Raw genomic sequence first — 22,379 nt, forward strand, 5'->3', positions numbered from 1 at the left:
TAGTTGAGTGGCGTTGCATGTGTGAGTGGCGTTGCGTAGTTGAGTGGCGTTGCGTAGTTGAGTGGCGTTGCGTAGTTGAGTGGCGTTGCGTAGTTGTGAGTGGCGTTGCGTAGTTGTGAGTGGCGTTGCGTAGTTGTGAGTGGCGTTGCGTGGTTGAGTGGCGTTGCGTGGTTGAGTGGCGTTGCATGTGTGAGTGGCGTTGCATGTGTGCGTAGTTGAGTGGCGTTGCATGTGTGAGTGGCGTTGCGTAGTTGAGTGGCGTTGCATGTGTGAGTGGCGTTGCGTAGTTGAGTGGCGTTGCGTAGTTGAGTGGCGTTGCGTAGTTGAGTGGCGTTGCGTAGTTGTGAGTGGCGTTGCGTAGTTGTGAGTGGCGTTGCGTAGTTGTGAGTGGCGTTGCGTGGTTGAGTGGCGTTGCGTGGTTGAGTGGCGTTGCATGTGTGAGTGGCGTTGCATGTGTGCGTAGTTGAGTGGCGTTGCATGTGTGAGTGGCGTTGCGTAGTTGAGTGGCGTTGCGTGGTTGAGTGGCGTTGCGTGGTTGAGTGGCGTTGCGTGGTTGAGTGGCGTTGCGTGGTTGAGTGGCGTTGCGTGGTTGAGTGGCGTTGCGTGGTTGAGTGGCGTTGCGTGGTTGAGTGGTGTTGCGTGGTTGAGTGGCGTTGCGTGGTTGAGTGGCGTTGCGTGGTTGAGTGGCGTTGCGTGGTTGAGTGGCGTTGCGTGGTTGAGTGGCGTTGCGTGGTTGAGTGGCGTTGCGTGGTTGAGTGGCGTTGCGTGGTTGAGTGGCGTTGCGTGGTTGAGTGGCGTTGCATGTGTGTGTGTGGCGTTGCATGTGTGTGTGTGGCGTTGCATGTGTGTGTGTGGCGTTGCATGTGTGTGTGAGTGGCGTTGCATCCGTGGCGTTGCGTAGTTGAGTGGCGTTGCGTGTGTGAGTGGCGTTGCGTGTGTGAGTGGCGTTGCGTGTGTGAGTGGCGTTGCGTGTGTGAGTGGCGTTGCGTGTGTGAGTGGCGTTGCGTGTGTGAGTGGCGTTGCGTGTGTGAGTGGCGTTGCGTGTGTGAGTGGCGTTGCGTGTGTGAGTGGCGTTGCGTGTGTGAGTGGCGTTGCGTGTGTGAGTGGCGTTGCGTGTGTGAGTGGCGTTGCGTGTGTGAGTGGCGTTGCGTGTGTGAGTGGCGTTGCGTGTGTGAGTGGCGTTGCGTGTGTGAGTGGCGTTGCGTGTGTGAGTGGCGTTGCGTGTGTGAGTGGCGTTGCGTGTGTGAGTGGCGTTGTGTAGTTGAGTGGCGTTGCGTAGTTGCGTGGCGTTGCGTGGTTGAGTGGCGTTGCATGTGTGAGTGGCGTTGCATGTGTGCGTAGTTGAGTGGCGTTGCATGTGTGAGTGGCGTTGCGTAGTTGAGTGGCGTTGCGTAGTTGCGTGGCGTTGCGTGGTTGAGTGGCGTTGCGTGGTTGAGTGGCGTTGCATGTGTGAGTGGCGTTGCGTAGTTGAGTGGCGTTGCGTAGTTGAGTGGCGTTGCGTGGTTGAGTGGCGTTGCGTGGTTGAGTGGCGTTGCGTGGTTGAGTGGCGTTGCGTGGTTGAGTGGCGTTGCGTGGTTGAGTGGCGTTGCGTGGTTGAGTGGCGTTGCGTAGTTGAGTGGCGTTGCGTAGTTGAGTGGCGTTGCGTAGTTGAGTGGCGTTGCGTAGTTGAGTGGCGTTGCGTGTGTGTGAGTGGCGTTGCGTGTGTGTGAGTGGCGTTGCGTGTGTGAGTGGCGTTGCGTGTGTGAGTGGCGTTGTGTGTGTGAGTGGCGTTGCATGTGCGAGTGGCGTTGCATGGTTGAGTGGCGTTGCATGGGTGAGTGGCGTTGCATGTGTGAGTGGCGTTGCATGTGTGAGTGGCGTTGCATGTGTGAGTGGCGTTGCATGTGTGAGTGGCGTTGCATGTGTGAGTGGCGTTGCATGTGTGAGTGGCGTTGCATGTGTGAGTGGCGTTGCATGTGTGAGTGGCGTTGCATGTGTGAGTGGCGTTGCGTAGTTGAGTGGCGTTGCGTAGTTGAGTGGCGTTGCGTAGTTGAGTGGCGTTGCGTAGTTGAGTGGCGTTGCGTAGTTAAGTGGCGTTGCGTGTGTGTGAGTGGCGTTGCGTGTGTGTGAGTGGCGTTGCGTGTGTGAGTGGCGTTGCGTGTGTGAGTGGCGTTGTGTGTGTGAGTGGCGTTGCATGTGCGAGTGGCGTTGCATGGTTGAGTGGCGTTGCATGGTTGAGTGGCGTTGCATGGTTGAGTGGCGTTGCATGGTTGAGTGGCGTTGCATGTGTCAGAGGCTAAATGTAGCACAGGGAGACCTCCAGCGGTAAGACAATCAAAAACAACTTAGAAAACATTTCACAGTATGAAGAGATCAAACTCATGAACGAGCGTGATACACCTCAGCTAAAAATCATGATAAATAACAACACACATTAGAAGTGAAACTGCAAGTACAGAAGGACCAGCTTTGCTTGTTTAAAACTCCCACTTCAGGCAGATGAGTGTAATGTGTAAAGCAGATCGGAGTCTGGAAGCAAATACAAACAAGAGGTGCATTGGTGTGAAGCACATCAAAGGGCTTCTCCTCCCCTAATTAGGTGAGGAGAAGCCGTTCTGGGAAACTGAAACTACGGCCGGCCTGTGGCCGGCCATGAATAATTAGGGGAGGAGAAGCCCTTTGATGTGCTGGGCTGGCTGGCCCTGAATGCGCGTGCATGTTATCACGTGGTTCACGTGAACAGCATGAAAACCGCGGGGCTGAAAGCCCTTTGGTTTGAAGAGAAAATAGCCGACTTGAATTCTCCCCATTTCCCATTCCTGCGGAATGGTAAAGGCGAGACCTAAAAATGCAAGTCTAGGAATTTGCCCAGTGGTCAAGGCCACATGGCTGGTGGGACTTTGCATCTTGGGGTGTGGACAGCCTTGAAAGCAGCTTACTGGTGCCTATATTGGCCCTGCACGTAATTTCCGGATCACAATGATCAGTGCAGGGCCACCTACCAGCGCACAGAGGTACTGCTCAAAAGTTTCTGGATCTAGTCTGATGCATGGGGAAAATTTAAAAGGTGAGGAATCTGCAGTTAGATAGTCTCTATCAGAAATAATGGTACCAAAGCAGCCAAGTGACTGATTCCACTGGGAGTAATATAGCTGTGAATAAATTGGAGCCTTCAGGGCAAGATGCTTGTTTTTGAATGACAGGACAGATTTGAACTACTTTTAGGTTTGCAGCAATATGAGCAGAGCCTTATGACGATGAACGTTACATTACCCTGCAAACTGAATTTTCATAAGGTTCCCGAAGGATGTTTGGTGTGACACAAGTAAGTCCCATCAGCAAGTCTTTAAATTCCCTGTGAACGAGTCTTTAGAAATTTTCAGCACACAATGTAATTCCTTGTTCTGTGGACTGTAGTCGAGGAGCATGTTTTAAAAAACATACCATGGATGCACCTTTGTTCCAGCATCTATTCATTCATAATTTTGGTGCATCTGCAGAGTGCACCTTTGTTCTGAATCCAGTAAAGTGCTGTTATGCAGTTACGGTGCAGATGTGTTCCTTGTATTGGCCTCTAGTCACACCATAGCACTCCTGTTGCCTGCCTCTAGGGACTTCTCTATAGGTGGTTCGTAGATTGAATTTGATATTTGCTGCCTCAGGCAGGTGTTTTTTTCCAGCCACTTCAGTGTGTATTCGCTAATAGGCATTATCGCCTGCTTGCTGGTCTCCCAAAGCTCGTTCCTGGAGTCTTGCTTCTGAAATAGACCAACAGATCCATCGAATGCTGGTCTTGAGATTCTTGACTTTCCCTCACCAGTTATGTTTATTGTGCTTGAGGCCTAACGGCCCCATAGACCTTTGCAATGTTTTTACCGCTAGATCACTCACAACTACTGCTTTTCAGGGCTGAAGTTGTTTCTCACTTGTACCACTAATGAGACAGGTCGCTTGTAGTGGTAGCTCAGCCAGTGAGCTATAGTGACTTGCTGTAGCAGTTGCAGCTCCAAGGTGCTGATTGGGTTAATACTGAAACACTGAAGCTTTAGTCAATTACCACTGGTCAGTGGTGAGGTATGGGAACAGCGTGTGCCTGTGTGTTGTCATACATGCGTCAAGGCATTGGGTCAGAGCACATCGCTTCCAGGGGAGCTCATTACGAACAGCAGGTTCTAAAACGAGGACGCACTTGAAGGAAATAGGGTTAATGTACAAGATAACATCCTGGTACCACCACCACAATAATGCTTTGGTGGAAATGATAAACCAAGTCATTAAGGACTAGCACAAACAGTGGTTTGGTATAGGCTATCCGGCGCCACTTAGACAGTCTCACAATTTATTTTGGTGCAGAGGTTATTTCCTACGGTGCTATAAGGTAGAAGGAACCACTTAATCCTTCTAAACATGAGCATACGCTTCTGACAGAAACACACTCCTTAGCACACGTATATCAGAATACAGTTATGTATAGGTGTTGCCACCCGTTTGACACAATCACAGTATGTAGTTCTTGGTAATACAGATATTATATTTATTCTTGAATGCTGGAAGTTCTCCACACAGCCGACACGTGTTTCGTCGTGACTGGGACTGTAACCCAACGACTTTTTCAAGGCTATTTCCAGATCTGTTCTCTTTGAATTAGTATGCGGTGATAATTCCAACCCGCATAGGGGTTCTACTAGGGTCTTCTGTTACAGTGTCCACTTTAACATGTCCAAAGGACTCCACTTCACACTTTGTTTAGGTTGGCTTTCGCCCGAATCGTTTTGTCCGTCGGTGCCCCCGTTCACAATCAGCGTGTATGCTCGAGGTTTATCATTTCCACAAAACGATTCGGGCGAAAGCCAACCTAAACAAAGTGTGAAGTGGAGTCCTTTGGACATGTTAAAGTGGACTCCACTTCACACTTTGTTTAGGTTGGCTTTCGCCCGAATCGTTTTGTCCGTCGGTGCCCCCGTTCACAATCAGCGCGTATGCTCGAGCATACGCGCTGATTGTGAACGGGGGCACCGACGGACAAAACGATTCGGGCGAAAGCCAACCTAAACAAAGTGTGAAGTGGAGTCCTTTGGACATGTTAAAGTGGACACTGTAACAGAAGACCCCCGTAGAACCCCTATGCGGGTTGGAATTATCACCGCATACTAATTCAAAGAGAACAGATCTGGAAATAGCCTTGAAAAAGTCGTTGGGTTACACTCCCAGTCACGACGAAACACGTGTCGGCTGTGTGGAGAACTTCCAGCATTCAAGAATAAATGTAATATCTGTATTACCAAGAACTACATACTGTGATTGTGTCAAACGGGTGGCAACACCTATACATAACTGTATTCTGATATACGTGTGCTAAGGAGTGTGTTCAAGTCATTAAGGAGTATTTGAATTTCTCATTGGTCAATGGATTGATTTGGCAGGACGTCTTTTGGAAGTTGTGACATTATCAGACGATCCCCATACCACATATACAATGGGAACCCTGACCGTTAGATGACCTAGAGACAATGGGAGCCCTGACAGTCAGATGACCTAGAGACAGTGGGAGCCCTGACAGTCAGGTGACCTAGAGACAATGGGAGCCCTGACAGTCAGGTGACCTGGAGACAATGGGAGCCCTGACCAGTCGGGTGACCTGGAGACAATTGGATCCCTGACATGCAGGTGACCTGGAGACAATGGGACCCATGACGGGTGAGTTGGAGACAATGGGACCCCTGACAGTCAGGAGACCTAGAGACAATGGGAGCCCTGACAGTCAGATGACCTAGAGACAATGGGAGCCCTGACAGTTAGGTGACCTGGAGACAATGGAAGCCCGGACATTTAGGTGACCTGGAGACAATGGGAGCCCTGACAGTCGGGTGACCTGGAAACAATTGGATTCCTGACATGCAGGTGACCTGGAAACAATGGGACCCCTGACGGGTGACCTGGAGACAATGGGACCCCTGACAGTCAGGAGACCTAGAGACAATGGGAGCCCTGACAGTCAGGTGACCTGGAGACAATGGGAGCCCTGACAGGTGACCTGGAGACAATGGGAGCCCTGACATTTAGGTGACCTTGGGACAATGGGAGCCCTGACAGGTGACCTGGAGACATTGGGAGCCCGGATATTTAGGTGACCTGGAGACAATGGGAGACCGAACAGTCAGGTGACCTAGAGACAATGGGAGCCCTGACAGTTAGGTGACCTGGAGACAATGGGAGCCCGACAGGTGACCTGGAGACAATCAGAGCCTGAACAGTCAGGTGTCCTAGAGTCAATGGGAGCCCTGGCAGTCAGGTGACCTGGAGACAATGGGAGCCCTGACATTCAGGTGACCTAGAGACAATATGAGCCCTGATATTTAGGTGACCTAGGTACACTGGGAGCCCTGACCGTCAGATGACTTAGATATTGTGGTAGCCCTGACAGGTGACCTAAATACAGTGGAACCAAGCCCTGGTGATTAGGTGACTTACCTCCAGTGGGATCTTTGGGGGGCTACTGCTAGAACACATTTGAACCCCCAATACCCATGGTTACCAAGTGGTACACTGTTACCAGGAAGCCGTACTAGGCTTGGAAGGGGCGGGGAGAAAAATGGGTGAAGTTAATTCAAATATATACCCAGTGATCAAAAGCGCATTTTAAACTTCCTGCAATCAATACAAACGTTTTTTCCCAAAATGAACTGCAAATGGTGTGGTCATCAGGAATTGTTGGCCAGCACGAATGCAAAGGTTATTTACCAAATTCAAATCCTCTCTTTCGCTACAGCTAATCACCTGCAATATTTCCCATAAGCACTCAGGTCGCTCCTCTTCTCCCATTAAATATCCGATCAGCTGTTATCTTCAACTATCTCCCTTAGTAAGGAGAAAAACATGATGGGATTGGTATGTGGGAGTTTAATAATATTCCTCAGGATAGATTGCCATGCCACTCCAAATTTTCACCTTTTGTTTTAGAAGTATTTTAAACATAATTTTTCAATTCATTGGTTTCATGGATTGTGGAATTCTGTTCCCTTTTTGTCATTCATGTCCTTTGTCTTCACATGTTCTTTTTCTTCACTCCTTTCTTCCACTTTTCTTTAGGTTTGTTAAGCTGTATATAGAATATTGGCCTGATTTTCGTTGTTACCAGAAGGAAACATTAATGCCACGTTATCACTGTTGTATCTCAGTTTTTTGTTGTATTCTTTTGAAGTATCGTTTGCTTTATCAAAAACAAAATAAATATGTTTGAACTCAAAATAAATATTGAACCTATTCAGTTAATTAAAGATATTGATAACTGTGTTTTGTGTTCTCGTGCGGCTACTGTGTTTTGCCTCTGACAAAAGCACCACGTAAGAGCATATCTATGAAAAAATTGTTTTGATTTGATGATGTCTTTAGTCTCCATTCGGTACAAGGTTGATGGTGGTCTTCGTGTTTCACCTTCTGTTTTCGGTCCTTTTTTTACCCCTGAGTTAAATGCTCTACTTCCTTGTAGGTAATGATGCGGAGCAGTCAGCCGCTAACTGGCACCAATGGGAGACGGTGTAAGGAGGACGAAAAGCTCATTAATGCCACTCTGAGGGCTGGGAAGCGTGGCTACATCATCGATACCAGATCCTTAAATGTGGCCCAGCAGGCCAGGGCCAAGGGCGGTGGCTTTGAGCAGGAGGCAAGCTATCCGCAGTGGCGACGAATTCACAAGTCCATTGAGAGGTAGGAAAATAAGAAAACAAGCTCAGAAAGACCCTGGGTTATAGAAGGGACCCATGCATAGTTCATTTTTTAGTGTTTGTCTTGTTGATGTTGATGTAAAAGGTACTTGTTATCGGAGTATGGTCTCCACAAATCCATAGGCATTCAGCTGAAGTACTAGGATTTTCTTGGTTTTGTGGATGGACGCACGGATGCTCACTGGATATCAGTAGTCGATATCAGTCATGTTTGTGCCAGACCGTGCATGGCAGCTCCGAAGGCTTGGAGTAGCTGAGGTCTGGGCGCATTAGCCAAGGCCACGGGCATGTTTCAAGGTAGCATGCCATTTTCTTTGGTTGCTCAGATGATCGATATTTTTATATGCTATTAAATGGCATAACTCAGTACTGTGGTCGGATCTGCCTTGCTGTCATTTGCTGCTTTAGTGCAACAAGGGATTTGTTTGGTGATTTGAATTTAACAGTGTAATGCAGTCTATATTAGTTAGACTTAGCAGCTGAATGGAACAGCAACTGTTCAACGTATTGTGAATCTGTTAACCAAATTCTATAGAAACTACCACACTAGCTCTATAGGAATATAATAACTAAGACAGATTCTATAAAGAACTTGTGATTTCAAACAGTGAATGAAGTATCGAACACAAGAATGAAGGAACAGCAACACGAAAAGGTTCGTTTTTAGAAAAAATTATTATTTTTTTATATTCATACAGAAATAAATCATTAAAGAAAATCAAGGGTATACAGTTATTGACAATTGCATGAGTTTCTTGTGTAAATGGAGCTGATAAAACAATCCATAAATACAGAAGAAAACAATCCAGTCTGTGACAAAATAAGTAAAGTTGACTTCTTTAAAAGATGATGAATAGAAAGTCAAAGGTGGGAGAGAGACTTGGATTGGATTGTCGACGTTTCGGTCTCAGTGGTGTAATCCAGAGACCATCATCAGGACAAGGAGATAATGCAAATGAGGATGACCCTTATATAGTGTATAGGACCAAACTATTGGTGAACTCAAGTAGAATTTAGAAGTTAGTTGCCTTAGGGAAGCTTAAAGTCTGCCCCTTGGTTATATCCAAATATTCAGGCCAAGCAAAGTTTTGAATCTTTGTGTTGAGGGAACCTGTAGAGTGAGTCTCAGGATCCAAGATAGTTCGACGAGTGAATCACACGAAGCATCAGTTCTGTATCCAATGGAAGGTGAACGTTCCCTCAACACAAAGATTCAAAACTTTGCTTGGCCTGAATATTTGGATATAAACAAGGCTCTCCCTTCTTAGGGTTTATTTAAAAAATGTTTTTGCACTTTTAAAGTGTTAGAGTGTGTTCACTCGATGTGTTTTTGTGCCTTCTTTACTTATTGTTGTTTTTCTGGTAATTCTGAGCCCTCATTTATCAAATATGCCTGCCTTATTTAATAAATGCAAACCAAAAGGAGAAGCGTAGAGGTATTGATAGAATCACCCTCCAAAGTAAGCTTATATAACCACAGAGATTCTATCAAAAAAGTGAAATGAGTGATACTATTTTTATAAAGTATTTGTCATAGGTGCTAGGCTCTCTCTTACACGTGGAAAGATGGGAGCACAATGTGCTTGTTAAAATACCCCTCACACTCTAAAAAACCAAGTAGAGTCATGCTTCATCATAGGGGTCTTCCCGCCCCTATAACGGGACGGGGCGTGCTGCGACCAAACGGAATACGCGGGAGCACTAAGATGTGACAGTGGCTATGTGTGGGTGTATGGGAGTCAGTGAGGTGTAGGGACCTACCACTAGTGAGGGTGCAAAAAGTGAGAAAAATGGAAAAAAATGTTAAAAATTCCCTGGCTTGGTAGAAAAAAACAATTTTATTAACTTCTCCAGCTGGGAATATTAAGAAGGGGTTGTGTGGTAGGGCATTAGCCACTACCTTGTCGACATGTTTCGTAAGCAGTCCCCCACTGCTTACTCATCAGGACCAAAAGAACAGTCCCTACTGTATTTACTCAGTTACTAACAAGTGATGCCTACTGTCCTATAAACAGCCAACAAAAATCAGTTGGCTGTTTAGGCCTCTGGGCATGAGTTGGCCCAAGTGAGGCAGAAAAATCGACCTATTGCGGTCTCTGCAAGAAAAGAGGGAAGAGAAAAACCAAAATAAATTTATGCAAAAAACATTGTTCTCTAAATGACACACAAACGAACAGGTATTTGCCTTTCTGATAGGGCACTTGTGGTATTTCAAAGGATTCAAAAGCGGTTCTCTTTCACAATAAAACATGTAATAATGTTTCTCTCGGTTTCCCAGCCCTTTGTGGGGGACACCAGTGGTACCGTTTATGTCGGGACCTTCCTTGTAATCTCACACATACACAACAACAATCGCGACTCAATGCATTTCCAACAAACTAACAAAAGAGAGGGGAGGGGGACCTCCTTGCTATTGTTTTTAACAGTAGTAATGTTTGACATACTTATCTCAGCAGTTATCTATGCCCCATGAGGTTTTGCAGGCGAAGGGTAATCTGCGCAGTTTTGCTATGGAAAACAAGGTTTTTGTTCAGGTGTTTGAACAGAAATGCCACGAGGTATTCTGTGCGTCTCATCTGCCCCTGCGACCCGTTTATTAAAGACTCAAGGTCGGAGTCTATTACTTACAATTCTGCGGCAAAAGGAAAGCATTGTTCCTACCCCCGTGCACCTCCGAGGATTGCCGGACTCGAGTGCCACGGTGTTTTGAAAGCGACTATGCTTCCGCCTTCGTTGCGCGTTGGGTGCCGCCCCTTTACTAACGCTAGAGCGTTAACAAATATGGCGGTGTGTTTTCGGCACAGCCGAAGGGCCGAGGAGGCGGGAGTCTTTTTTCTCTTTCTAAAAATCGGCTTGACAGTATCTAAATAACGCAATTATCCTCGCCCTTATTTTTGAGAGGATACCACGAGATTTTCAAATGGTATGGTTCATTGGTACATGTTGTTACTTCGTGAAGATAAATATATTCTCAAAAAAATTTTTTAAAAAGGATATTTTTTGGAGACAAGTCAGGGGTTGGGGTTGAGATGCTAGTTGTTGCATATATACCTTCATAGTTTCCCAAGCGCTTGGCAATTCATTATAGTAGTGACTCAATAGATGGTGATCATTATGTACAGACATTAGTTATAGGATGGAATCCCAAGGGGGAAGAAAGGAGACTGCTGGGGGGGGAAAGAACAATTTTTGACTAGCCTACAGTTGGCTCCATGGTATATCATCGTTCAATCCATGCTTGTGTGACTGGATGCGAAAGACCCATCGTTGTTCTTTTTCCAACAGAAATCTCTCATTTTTTACTAGTTCTATTACCGTCCACTTGATTTCCTCGGGTTTGTGGTTCATTTCCAGGAAATGGTTAGTCAGTTTGGTACTTGATTTTCTGCATTTGATTGTACTTTTGTGTTCACCAATCCTTACTTTAATTGCTCTACTAGTCATGCCTACGTATTCCAGTTGGCATGGGCAGGTTATAAGATATACCACATTCGTACTGTTGCAGTTACTGAACGCTCTCTGCTCCCAGACAGTTCCATTCCCGAAAGTTATTTGTTTGCTTTTTCTGGTTAGTCCACATACCTTGCATCCACCACATGGGTAGTGGCCCTGGACAAAGTTGGGGTCTCTTTGTATATTAATGTTCGATTGTGGTCTGGTATGAACCAGGACATCCCTCAGGCTTTTTGCTTTCTTGTGTGCGAACATGGGTTTTGATATATCTAACCCACCACTGTTCAGGATTTTCCAATTTTTGTTAATGATCTTAGTTACTTGATTGGAACTGGTGTTATAAGTAGTCACACAGATCGGACGTTTTTCTTCATCTTTTGCTGTTTTCTCTTCCAATAGGCTTTCCCGACAGTTGTTCCTAGCTCGTGTGTAGGCCTGATTGATAACATGGTCAGGGTACATCCGTGCCTTTAGTTTCTTTTTCAGGTCGCTTGCCTGGGTTTTAAAAGCCTCAATCTCAGTGCAATTCCTTCGTAAACGCAAGAACTGCCCATATGGTAGATTGTCACGCAGATGTTTTGGATGGAAGCTAGTGTACATGAGAAGGCAGTTCTTAGAAGTGCCTTTGAAATGAGTCGTGGTCATCAGTTTTCCATCCTTAGGAAAAATATTTAGATCAAGGAATACCAGGTTGCTCCTGGATACCGTGCTGGTGAACCTTAGGAACTCATCTTGCAGATTAAGCCAGGTCAGAAACTGTTCTGCACCCTTTTCATCTCCATCCCAGATGATAAGGATATCATCGATGTAACGTTTCCATAGTTTTATCCTTGGTCTGAATGGGTTGTTGGGGTTCAATATCTTTGTCACCTCTAGATGGTGAACGTACAGACCAGCTATACTGGGGGCAAATGTACTTCCCATGCTGGTCCCATGCCTTTGTATGTACAGGGTGCCTTCATACTCAAAAAAGTTCTCTTTCAAAGCTAATGCACAACAGTTCATTACCACATTCCGCGGTGTTTGGTATTCCCAGAAGTCCTCAAATAAGACATCCTCAATGATGTCTAGGGTAGCTTGATGGGGTAGGCTAGTGTACAGACTTTCAACATCACAGCTGATTAACAGTTGGGTTTTTGGATCAAACTGTGTCTCTTCCAGAAGGTTCAGTACTTCTTTTGTATCTTTCAGATACGTGGACGTTTTTTGGACCATTGGTCTTAGGAATGCGTCCGCGAACCTAGAGACTGGTTCCAGGACCGACCCAATGCCTGAGACAATTGGTCTCCCTGGAGGCTTCTGTAGGTTTTTGTGGATCTTTGGTAGTGTGTATAGGTAGGGGGTCCTTGGATTCTTTTGAATAAGAAACTCCCCCTCCTTCTTAGTGATCCAATCATGTGACAGTGCCTCCTCAACCATGGTGCCTATCTTGGTTTGTATACTGTTTGTAGGGTCATTCTGGATGACTTTGTAGTTCCTTTCATCCTGTAATAACCTTCTACACTCTTTGTCGTAGTCTTCCACGTTCTGTATTACCGTTGCACCACCCTTATCAGCAGGTTTTATTATTAGTCTTCTGTTGTTGCTCAGGTCGCGTAGAGCTTGTCTCTCTTCACTGGTAGTATTCTGAAAGATACGTTGTTCTTTTGGGTTTATGTTCTCCAAATCTTTCATTACCGCTTTTTCAAAAGCGAGAAGTTCGACAGGAAGGGTGCTGTCCAGTGGCGTGAAATTAGATTTCGGTCTCAAATTTGTATCCCCTTGTTCAGAGGTGTTCTCTTTGTCTTTAAAGAACACTTGTAGTTTCAAACGTCGCATAAACTCTTGGACTTCCTGACAAAGATGGAATTTGTCCATGTTAGCTGTCGGCACATATCCCAGGCCTTTTTCCAAAACCCTTCTTTGTGAAGGGGTGAGTTCAGTGTCTGAAAGGTTGACAATCAAGCTCATTTCTTGCTCGTTGAGGCGCCCGTCATGCTCCTTGTTGAGACTCGAGGGGTCTCCTCTTCCTCGTTGTTCCAATGGACTGTTGACCCTCTCCGGTTCCTTCCTTTTGTTCTCCCTTGGCGTGCCCCTAAAAAAGGAGCCGATGGATCAAAATATCCATAATCCTGTTGCTGATAGCCCCAGTTGGGGTATGGTCCTTGTGGGTGCTGGAAGGGTGGTGGTCCATAGGGTTGTTGCTGGTGGTACATCATAGGAGGGTTGAAAGTATTCCATCCTCTTGAACCCCTAAAGTTCGGTCTGCGGAAATTCCTCCTATTGCCACGTTGTCTGGGGCTTCTATTCCTACTTGAGTTTGAGCTGTTTGAACCTGAATCGGATGTTCCGTCTTCCGATGCGTTGTCATTAGATGTTTTGTAATCATCCCTAATATAGGGATAGATCCTCTCTTTTGTCCATCGGCTGTTGTCCTTCTTTAGTTTCTCATACTTGCTGTCTTTTAGAGTAGTTTCAAATTCATTCAGGGTTTTATTCATTTCGTCTAGATATTTCTTGATATCAGCTGGAGATTCATAGCTTTTGATACGTACTTCTATGGTCTGTATTTCTATTTTTAGTTCGCTGGCCAATCTACTCGCTGTTTTTATAATCAGTACTATCCAATCTCTAGTACATCTCCAAGAGATTTTAGACCAGTCTATTTTGAAGGTCTTGTCGTGTAGAAAGATGAATGGTTCATTGCGGACAACAAGGCCAGATGGTGCAGTGTTCACCTTTAGATATTCAGACATGAGTAACCCATGGAGAGCTGTCTTAATTTGTGTCTTCCTTAGTTCCTCTAACTCGTCCCAATCATTGTTTTTATTTGAAGGGCCCGTAGTGTTCAGACCCTCAAAATTTCCCAGGGATGCCATCAGATTTGAGATTTCGTCTTCGCTGAAGGTTAGGCCTAGGTCGGCCATTGTAGTTCGTGGTAAGATAAATAGCCGGTCCCCTTTATCTGTCAAGAGTTAGTTGTGTAGTGCAGAATCACTTTTGAAGTAGTGATGTACCAGAAAGAAATGTTCAATTCTTTAGAAGCTTCTGCAGCTGTGCGCTGCCGGTAAATCCAAACCAAAAGGAGAAGCGTAGAGGTATTGATAGAATCACCCTCCAAAGTAAGCTTATATAACCACAGAGATTCTATCAAAAAAGTGAAATGAGTGATACTATTTTTATAAAGTATTTGTCATAGGTGCTAGGCTCTCTCTTACACGTGGAAAGATGGGAGCACAATGTGCTTGTTAAAATACCCCTCACACTCTAAAAAACCAAGTAGAGTCATGCTTCATCATAGGGGTCTTCCCGCCCCTATAACGGGACGGGGCGTGCTGCGACCAAACGGAATACGCGGGAGCACTAAGATGTGACAGTGGCTATGTGTGGGTGTATGGGAGTCAGTGAGGTGTAGGGACCTACCACTAGTGAGGGTGCAAAAAGTGAGAAAAATGGAAAAAAATGTTAAAAATTCCCTGGCTTGGTAGAAAAAAACAATTTTATTAACTTCTCCAGCTGGGAATATTAAGAAGGGGTTGTGTGGTAGGGCATTAGCCACTACCTTGTCGACATGTTTCGTAAGCAGTCCCCCACTGCTTACTCATCAGGACCAAAAGAACAGTCCCTACTGTATTTACTCAGTTACTAACAAGTGATGCCTACTGTCCTATAAACAGCCAACAAAAATCAGTTGGCTGTTTAGGCCTCTGGGCATGAGTTGGCCCAAGTGAGGCAGAAAAATCGACCTATTGCGGTCTCTGCAAGAAAAGAGGGAAGAGAAAAACCAAAATAAATTTATGCAAAAAACATTGTTCTCTAAATGACACACAAACGAACAGGTATTTGCCTTTCTGATAGGGCACTTGTACCACAAGTGCCCTATCAGAAAGGCAAATACCTGTTCGTTTGTGTGTCATTTAGAGAACAATGTTTTTTGCATAAATTTATTTTGGTTTTTCTCTTCCCTCTTTTCTTGCAGAGACCGCAATAGGTCGATTTTTCTGCCTCACTTGGGCCAACTCATGCCCAGAGGCCTAAACAGCCAACTGATTTTTGTTGGCTGTTTATAGGACAGTAGGCATCACTTGTTAGTAACTGAGTAAATACAGTAGGGACTGTTCTTTTGGTCCTGATGAGTAAGCAGTGGGGGACTGCTTACGAAACATGTCGACAAGGTAGTGGCTAATGCCCTACCACACAACCCCTTCTTAATATTCCCAGCTGGAGAAGTTAATAAAATTGTTTTTTTCTACCAAGCCAGGGAATTTTTAACATTTTTTTCCATTTTTCTCACTTTTTGCACCCTCACTAGTGGTAGGTCCCTACACCTCACTGACTCCCATACACCCACACATAGCCACTGTCACATCTTAGTGCTCCCGCGTATTCCGTTTGGTCGCAGCACGCCCCGTCCCGTTATAGGGGCGGGAAGACCCCTATGATGAAGCATGACTCTACTTGGTTTTTTAGAGTGTGAGGGGTATTTTAACAAGCACATTGTGCTCCCATCTTTCCACGTGTAAGAGAGAGCCTAGCACCTATGACAAATACTTTATAAAAATAGTATCACTCATTTCACTTTTTTGATAGAATCTCTGTGGTTATATAAGCTTACTTTGGAGGGTGATTCTATCAATACCTCTACGCTTCTCCTTTTGGTTTGGATTTACCGGCAGCGCACAGCTGCAGAAGCTTCTAAAGAATTGAACATTTCTTTCTGGTACATCACTACTTCAAAAGTGATTCTGCACTACACAACTAACTCTTGACAGATAAAGGGGACCGGCTATTTATCTTACCACGAACTACAATGGCCGACCTAGGCCTAACCTTCAGCGAAGACGAAATCTCAAATCTGATGGCATCCCTGGGAAATTTTGAGGGTCTGAACACTACGGGCCCTTCAAATAAAAACAATGATTGGGACGAGTTAGAGGAACTAAGGAAGACACAAATTAAGACAGCTCTCCATGGGTTACTCATGTCTGAATATCTAAAGGTGAACACTGCACCATCTGGCCTTGTTGTCCGCAATGAACCATTCATCTTTCTACACGACAAGACCTTCAAAATAGACTGGTCTAAAATCTCTTGGAGATGTACTAGAGATTGGATAGTACTGATTATAAAAACAGCGAGTAGATTGGCCAGCGAACTAAAAATAGAAATACAGACCATAGAAGTACGTATCAAAAGCTATGAATCTCCAGCTGATATCAAGAAATATCTAGACGAAATGAATAAAACCCTGAATGAATTTGAAACTACTCTAAAAGACAGCAAGTATGAGAAACTAAAGAAGGACAACAGCCGATGGACAAAAGAGAGGATCTATCCCTATATTAGGGATGATTACAAAACATCTAATGACAACGCATCGGAAGACGGAACATCCGATTCAGGTTCAAACAGCTCAAACTCAAGTAGGAATAGAAGCCCCAGACAACGTGGCAATAGGAGGAATTTCCGCAGACCGAACTTTAGGGGTTCAAGAGGATGGAATACTTTCAACCCTCCTATGATGTACCACCAGCAACAACCCTATGGACCACCACCCTTCCAGCACCCACAAGGACCATACCCCAACTGGGGCTATCAGCAACAGGATTATGGATATTTTGATCCATCGGCTCCTTTTTTAGGGGCACGCCAAGGGAGAACAAAAGGAAGGAACCGGAGAGGGTCAACAGTCCATTGGAACAACGAGGAAGAGGAGACCCCTCGAGTCTCAACAAGGAGCATGACGGGCGCCTCAACGAGCAAGAAATGAGCTTGATTGTCAACCTTTCAGACACTGAACTCACCCCTTCACAAAGAAGGGTTTTGGAAAAAGGCCTGGGATATGTGCCGACAGCTAACATGGACAAATTCCATCTTTGTCAGGAAGTCCAAGAGTTTATGCGACGTTTGAAACTACAAGTGTTCTTTAAAGACAAAGAGAACACCTCTGAACAAGGGGATACAAATTTGAGACCGAAATCTAATTTCACGCCACTGGACAGCACCCTTCCTGTCGAACTTCTCGCTTTTGAAAAAGCGGTAATGAAAGATTTGGAGAACATAAACCCAAAAGAACAACGTATCTTTCAGAATACTACCAGTGAAGAGAGACAAGCTCTACGCGACCTGAGCAACAACAGAAGACTAATAATAAAACCTGCTGATAAGGGTGGTGCAACGGTAATACAGAACGTGGAAGACTACGACAAAGAGTGTAGAAGGTTATTACAGGATGAAAGGAACTACAAAGTCATCCAGAATGACCCTACAAACAGTATACAAACCAAGATAGGCACCATGGTTGAGGAGGCACTGTCACATGATTGGATCACTAAGAAGGAGGGGGAGTTTCTTATTCAAAAGAATCCAAGGACCCCCTACCTATACACACTACCAAAGATCCACAAAAACCTACAGAAGCCTCCAGGGAGACCAATTGTCTCAGGCATTGGGTCGGTCCTGGAACCAGTCTCTAGGTTCGCGGACGCATTCCTAAGACCAATGGTCCAAAAAACGTCCACGTATCTGAAAGATACAAAAGAAGTACTGAACCTTCTGGAAGAGACACAGTTTGATCCAAAAACCCAACTGTTAATCAGCTGTGATGTTGAAAGTCTGTACACTAGCCTACCCCATCAAGCTACCCTAGACATCATTGAGGATGTCTTATTTGAGGACTTCTGGGAATACCAAACACCGCGGAATGTGGTAATGAACTGTTGTGCATTAGCTTTGAAAGAGAACTTTTTTGAGTATGAAGGCACCCTGTACATACAAAGGCATGGGACCAGCATGGGAAGTACATTTGCCCCCAGTATAGCTGGTCTGTACGTTCACCATCTAGAGGTGACAAAGATATTGAACCCCAACAACCCATTCAGACCAAGGATAAAACTATGGAAACGTTACATCGATGATATCCTTATCATCTGGGATGGAGATGAAAAGGGTGCAGAACAGTTTCTGACCTGGCTTAATCTGCAAGATGAGTTCCTAAGGTTCACCAGCACGGTATCCAGGAGCAACCTGGTATTCCTTGATCTAAATATTTTTCCTAAGGATGGAAAACTGATGACCACGACTCATTTCAAAGGCACTTCTAAGAACTGCCTTCTCATGTACACTAGCTTCCATCCAAAACATCTGCGTGACAATCTACCATATGGGCAGTTCTTGCGTTTACGAAGGAATTGCACTGAGATTGAGGCTTTTAAAACCCAGGCAAGCGACCTGAAAAAGAAACTAAAGGCACGGATGTACCCTGACCATGTTATCAATCAGGCCTACACACGAGCTAGGAACAACTGTCGGGAAAGCCTATTGGAAGAGAAAACAGCAAAAGATGAAGAAAAACGTCCGATCTGTGTGACTACTTATAACACCAGTTCCAATCAAGTAACTAAGATCATTAACAAAAATTGGAAAATCCTGAACAGTGGTGGGTTAGATATATCAAAACCCATGTTCGCACACAAGAAAGCAAAAAGCCTGAGGGATGTCCTGGTTCATACCAGACCACAATCGAACATTAATATACAAAGAGACCCCAACTTTGTCCAGGGCCACTACCCATGTGGTGGATGCAAGGTATGTGGACTAACCAGAAAAAGCAAACAAATAACTTTCGGGAATGGAACTGTCTGGGAGCAGAGAGCGTTCAGTAACTGCAACAGTACGAATGTGGTATATCTTATAACCTGCCCATGCCAACTGGAATACGTAGGCATGACTAGTAGAGCAATTAAAGTAAGGATTGGTGAACACAAAAGTACAATCAAATGCAGAAAATCAAGTACCAAACTGACTAACCATTTCCTGGAAATGAACCACAAACCCGAGGAAATCAAGTGGACGGTAATAGAACTAGTAAAAAATGAGAGATTTCTGTTGGAAAAAGAACAACGATGGGTCTTTCGCATCCAGTCACACAAGCATGGATTGAACGATGATATACCATGGAGCCAACTGTAGGCTAGTCAAAAATTGTTCTTTCCCCCCCCAGCAGTCTCCTTTCTTCCCCCTTGGGATTCCATCCTATAACTAATGTCTGTACATAATGATCACCATCTATTGAGTCACTACTATAATGAATTGCCAAGCGCTTGGGAAACTATGAAGGTATATATGCAACAACTAGCATCTCAACCCCAACCCCTGACTTGTCTCCAAAAAATATCCTTTTTAAAAAATTTTTTTGAGAATATATTTATCTTCACGAAGTAACAACATGTACCAATGAACCATACCATTTGAAAATCTCGTGGTATCCTCTCAAAAATAAGGGCGAGGATAATTGCGTTATTTAGATACTGTCAAGCCGATTTTTAGAAAGAGAAAAAAGACTCCCGCCTCCTCGGCCCTTCGGCTGTGCCGAAAACACACCGCCATATTTGTTAACGCTCTAGCGTTAGTAAAGGGGCGGCACCCAACGCGCAACGAAGGCGGAAGCATAGTCGCTTTCAAAACACCGTGGCACTCGAGTCCGGCAATCCTCGGAGGTGCACGGGGGTAGGAACAATGCTTTCCTTTTGCCGCAGAATTGTAAGTAATAGACTCCGACCTTGAGTCTTTAATAAACGGGTCGCAGGGGCAGATGAGACGCACAGAATACCTCGTGGCATTTCTGTTCAAACACCTGAACAAAAACCTTGTTTTCCATAGCAAAACTGCGCAGATTACCCTTCGCCTGCAAAACCTCATGGGGCATAGATAACTGCTGAGATAAGTATGTCAAACATTACTACTGTTAAAAACAATAGCAAGGAGGTCCCCCTCCCCTCTCTTTTGTTAGTTTGTTGGAAATGCATTGAGTCGCGATTGTTGTTGTGTATGTGTGAGATTACAAGGAAGGTCCCGACATAAACGGTACCACTGGTGTCCCCCACAAAGGGCTGGGAAACCGAGAGAAACATTATTACATGTTTTATTGTGAAAGAGAACCGCTTTTGAATCCTTTGAAATACCACAAGTGCCCTATCAGAAAGGCAAATACCTGTTCGTTTGTGTGTCATTTAGAGAACAATGTTTTTTGCATAAATTTATTTTGGTTTTTCTCTTCCCTCTTTTCTTGCAGAGACCGCAATAGGTCGATTTTTCTGCCTCACTTGGGCCAACTCATGCCCAGAGGCCTAAACAGCCAACTGATTTTTGTTGGCTGTTTATAGGACAGTAGGCATCACTTGTTAGTAACTGAGTAAATACAGTAGGGACTGTTCTTTTGGTCCTGATGAGTAAGCAGTGGGGGACTGCTTACGAAACATGTCGACAAGGTAGTGGCTAATGCCCTACCACACAACCCCTTCTTAATATTCCCAGCTGGAGAAGTTAATAAAATTGTTTTTTTCTACCAAGCCAGGGAATTTTTAACATTTTTTTCCATTTTTCTCACTTTTTGCACCCTCACTAGTGGTAGGTCCCTACACCTCACTGACTCCCATACACCCACACATAGCCACTGTCACATCTTAGTGCTCCCGCGTATTCCGTTTGGTCGCAGCACGCCCCGTCCCGTTATAGGGGCGGGAAGACCCCTATGATGAAGCATGACTCTACTTGGTTTTTTAGAGTGTGAGGGGTATTTTAACAAGCACATTGTGCTCCCATCTTTCCACGTGTAAGAGAGAGCCTAGCACCTATGACAAATACTTTATAAAAATAGTATCACTCATTTCACTTTTTTGATAGAATCTCTGTGGTTATTTAATAAATGCCCTGAGTGCTCTAGGAAGAAGCCCAAGTCCGATCCACACGAGGTGTGTATCCTGCGTCTCCCTTCTTCACATGTTCCTGAGGGGTGTGAGATCTGCCAGACTTTCTCCTCTAGGACCCTGAAGGAAAGACAGAAGAGCAGGCTCCAAGGACTGGAGCAAAGAAGACAGCAAGGTCAAGGTGGGTCTGGGCGTGCTGGAACTGCTTCATCTGCCCGTGCTGAGGCCTCTGAGGGGCTCCCCAGTGAGAAGAAAGCCAGAAAACGCAACCGGTCTCCGTCCACGTCGATAGCCTCGGCGTCGAGAGGAATGACCACGGTCTGTTCCCCGTCTCCCCAGGGCTCTGGGTCGAAGCGGCGTTGACGTTCGACGTCGAGGGGACTGACGTCGAGACCTCCGCCGAGGTCGACGTAGAGTACAGATTCATTGTCGTCATCGATGTCGAGAGAGGTCACGACGGCGCCGGCACTCGCCGTCGAGGCGACACTGCCGGTCGACGTCGATTCGGCGTTCGACATCGAAGAAGAGATCGTCGACGTCGAGAAGATCATCGACGTCGAGACGTAGAGCTTTGAAGTCACGGCGATCTTAGACGTCGAGAAGGAGAACTCTGACGTCGAGACATAGATCATCGACGTCGAGACGCCGATCGTCGGCGTCGAGAAGGCGCTCATCGACTCCTAAGAGGCGCTCGGAGCCTAAGCGGAAGGCATCGTCCTCCAGGAGACCTTCTGATGACAGAAGCTCCTCCAGATCATCGAGGGCACGGCGGTGACGCCGTTCATCGACAGGGGACCCGGCCTCTCGGTCTCCCCAGTCAGGTCAGGCGTGGAAGAAGAGGAGAGTGGAGAAGTCTCCGGGCTCTGTGTACTCTGTGGTATACTCTCCCCCTAAACCGAGGTCGCCTTCACCACAGCCCCCGTTGCCAATGGATCCGCCCCCTCGGATTCCGACGTCACCGCCACCTCCTCCTCATCATCCTCCTCCTCCGCCGCCTCATGGGCTGCCACCGACTCCGCCTCTGCCACCTAATGGGTGGCCGCCTGCTCCACCGAGGTCGGCCTCGTTGCCACACTTTCCGACTCCGCCTACAGGGCCTCTTCCTCCGAGGCTCCCGGTCAGGCCTGCGGAACGACCAAGGCAGAGGAGGTCTAGATCCCGCTCCGGACGGAGAGGGAGATCCAGGAGTCGCCGTCGTTCTACTATATCTAGACGGCGCCACAGGAGGGGCAGGTCTAGGTCTCGTACGGATTCGTCCAGTGCCAGGGTCTACTGACCTACCCTGTCGGAATCCCCTCAGACGAGGGTGTCGCCTGTGGACGACATTATCTCCTTCCAGGATGTGCTGCTGAGAGGGGCGAGCAAACTGGGCATCACGCTTACTGTGCCCACGCCGACGACCTCAGTAATTTTTGAGACCCTTCATAAGAAGCAATTGTCTCGACCTTTGTTGCCGTTAGTGCCGGGATTGGTGGTGCCCACCATGGAGCTATTCCTTACTCTGGCGACTACGAGATCAGCCCCCTCCAGGCTACAA

The 22,379-nt window shown here is 46.0% G+C and overlaps 1 protein-coding gene across 1 annotated transcript in view; it reads left to right on the forward strand.

Annotated features, from left to right (window-relative positions):
* Positions 1 to 22,379, forward strand: part of MTMR9 (myotubularin related protein 9) — a 366,570-nt gene that overhangs the window by 234,663 nt on the left and 109,528 nt on the right. The window contains exon 5 of the mRNA XM_086926182.1: positions 7,469 to 7,686. Coding sequence (XP_086782308.1) covers positions 7,469 to 7,686 — 218 coding nt within the window. The remainder of the gene's footprint in view (positions 1 to 7,468; positions 7,687 to 22,379) is intronic.

This window comes from Lissotriton vulgaris, chromosome 6 (assembly GCF_964263255.1).
Source record: "Lissotriton vulgaris chromosome 6, aLisVul1.2, whole genome shotgun sequence".
In the NCBI taxonomy this organism is placed as follows: domain Eukaryota; kingdom Metazoa; phylum Chordata; class Amphibia; order Caudata; family Salamandridae; genus Lissotriton; species Lissotriton vulgaris.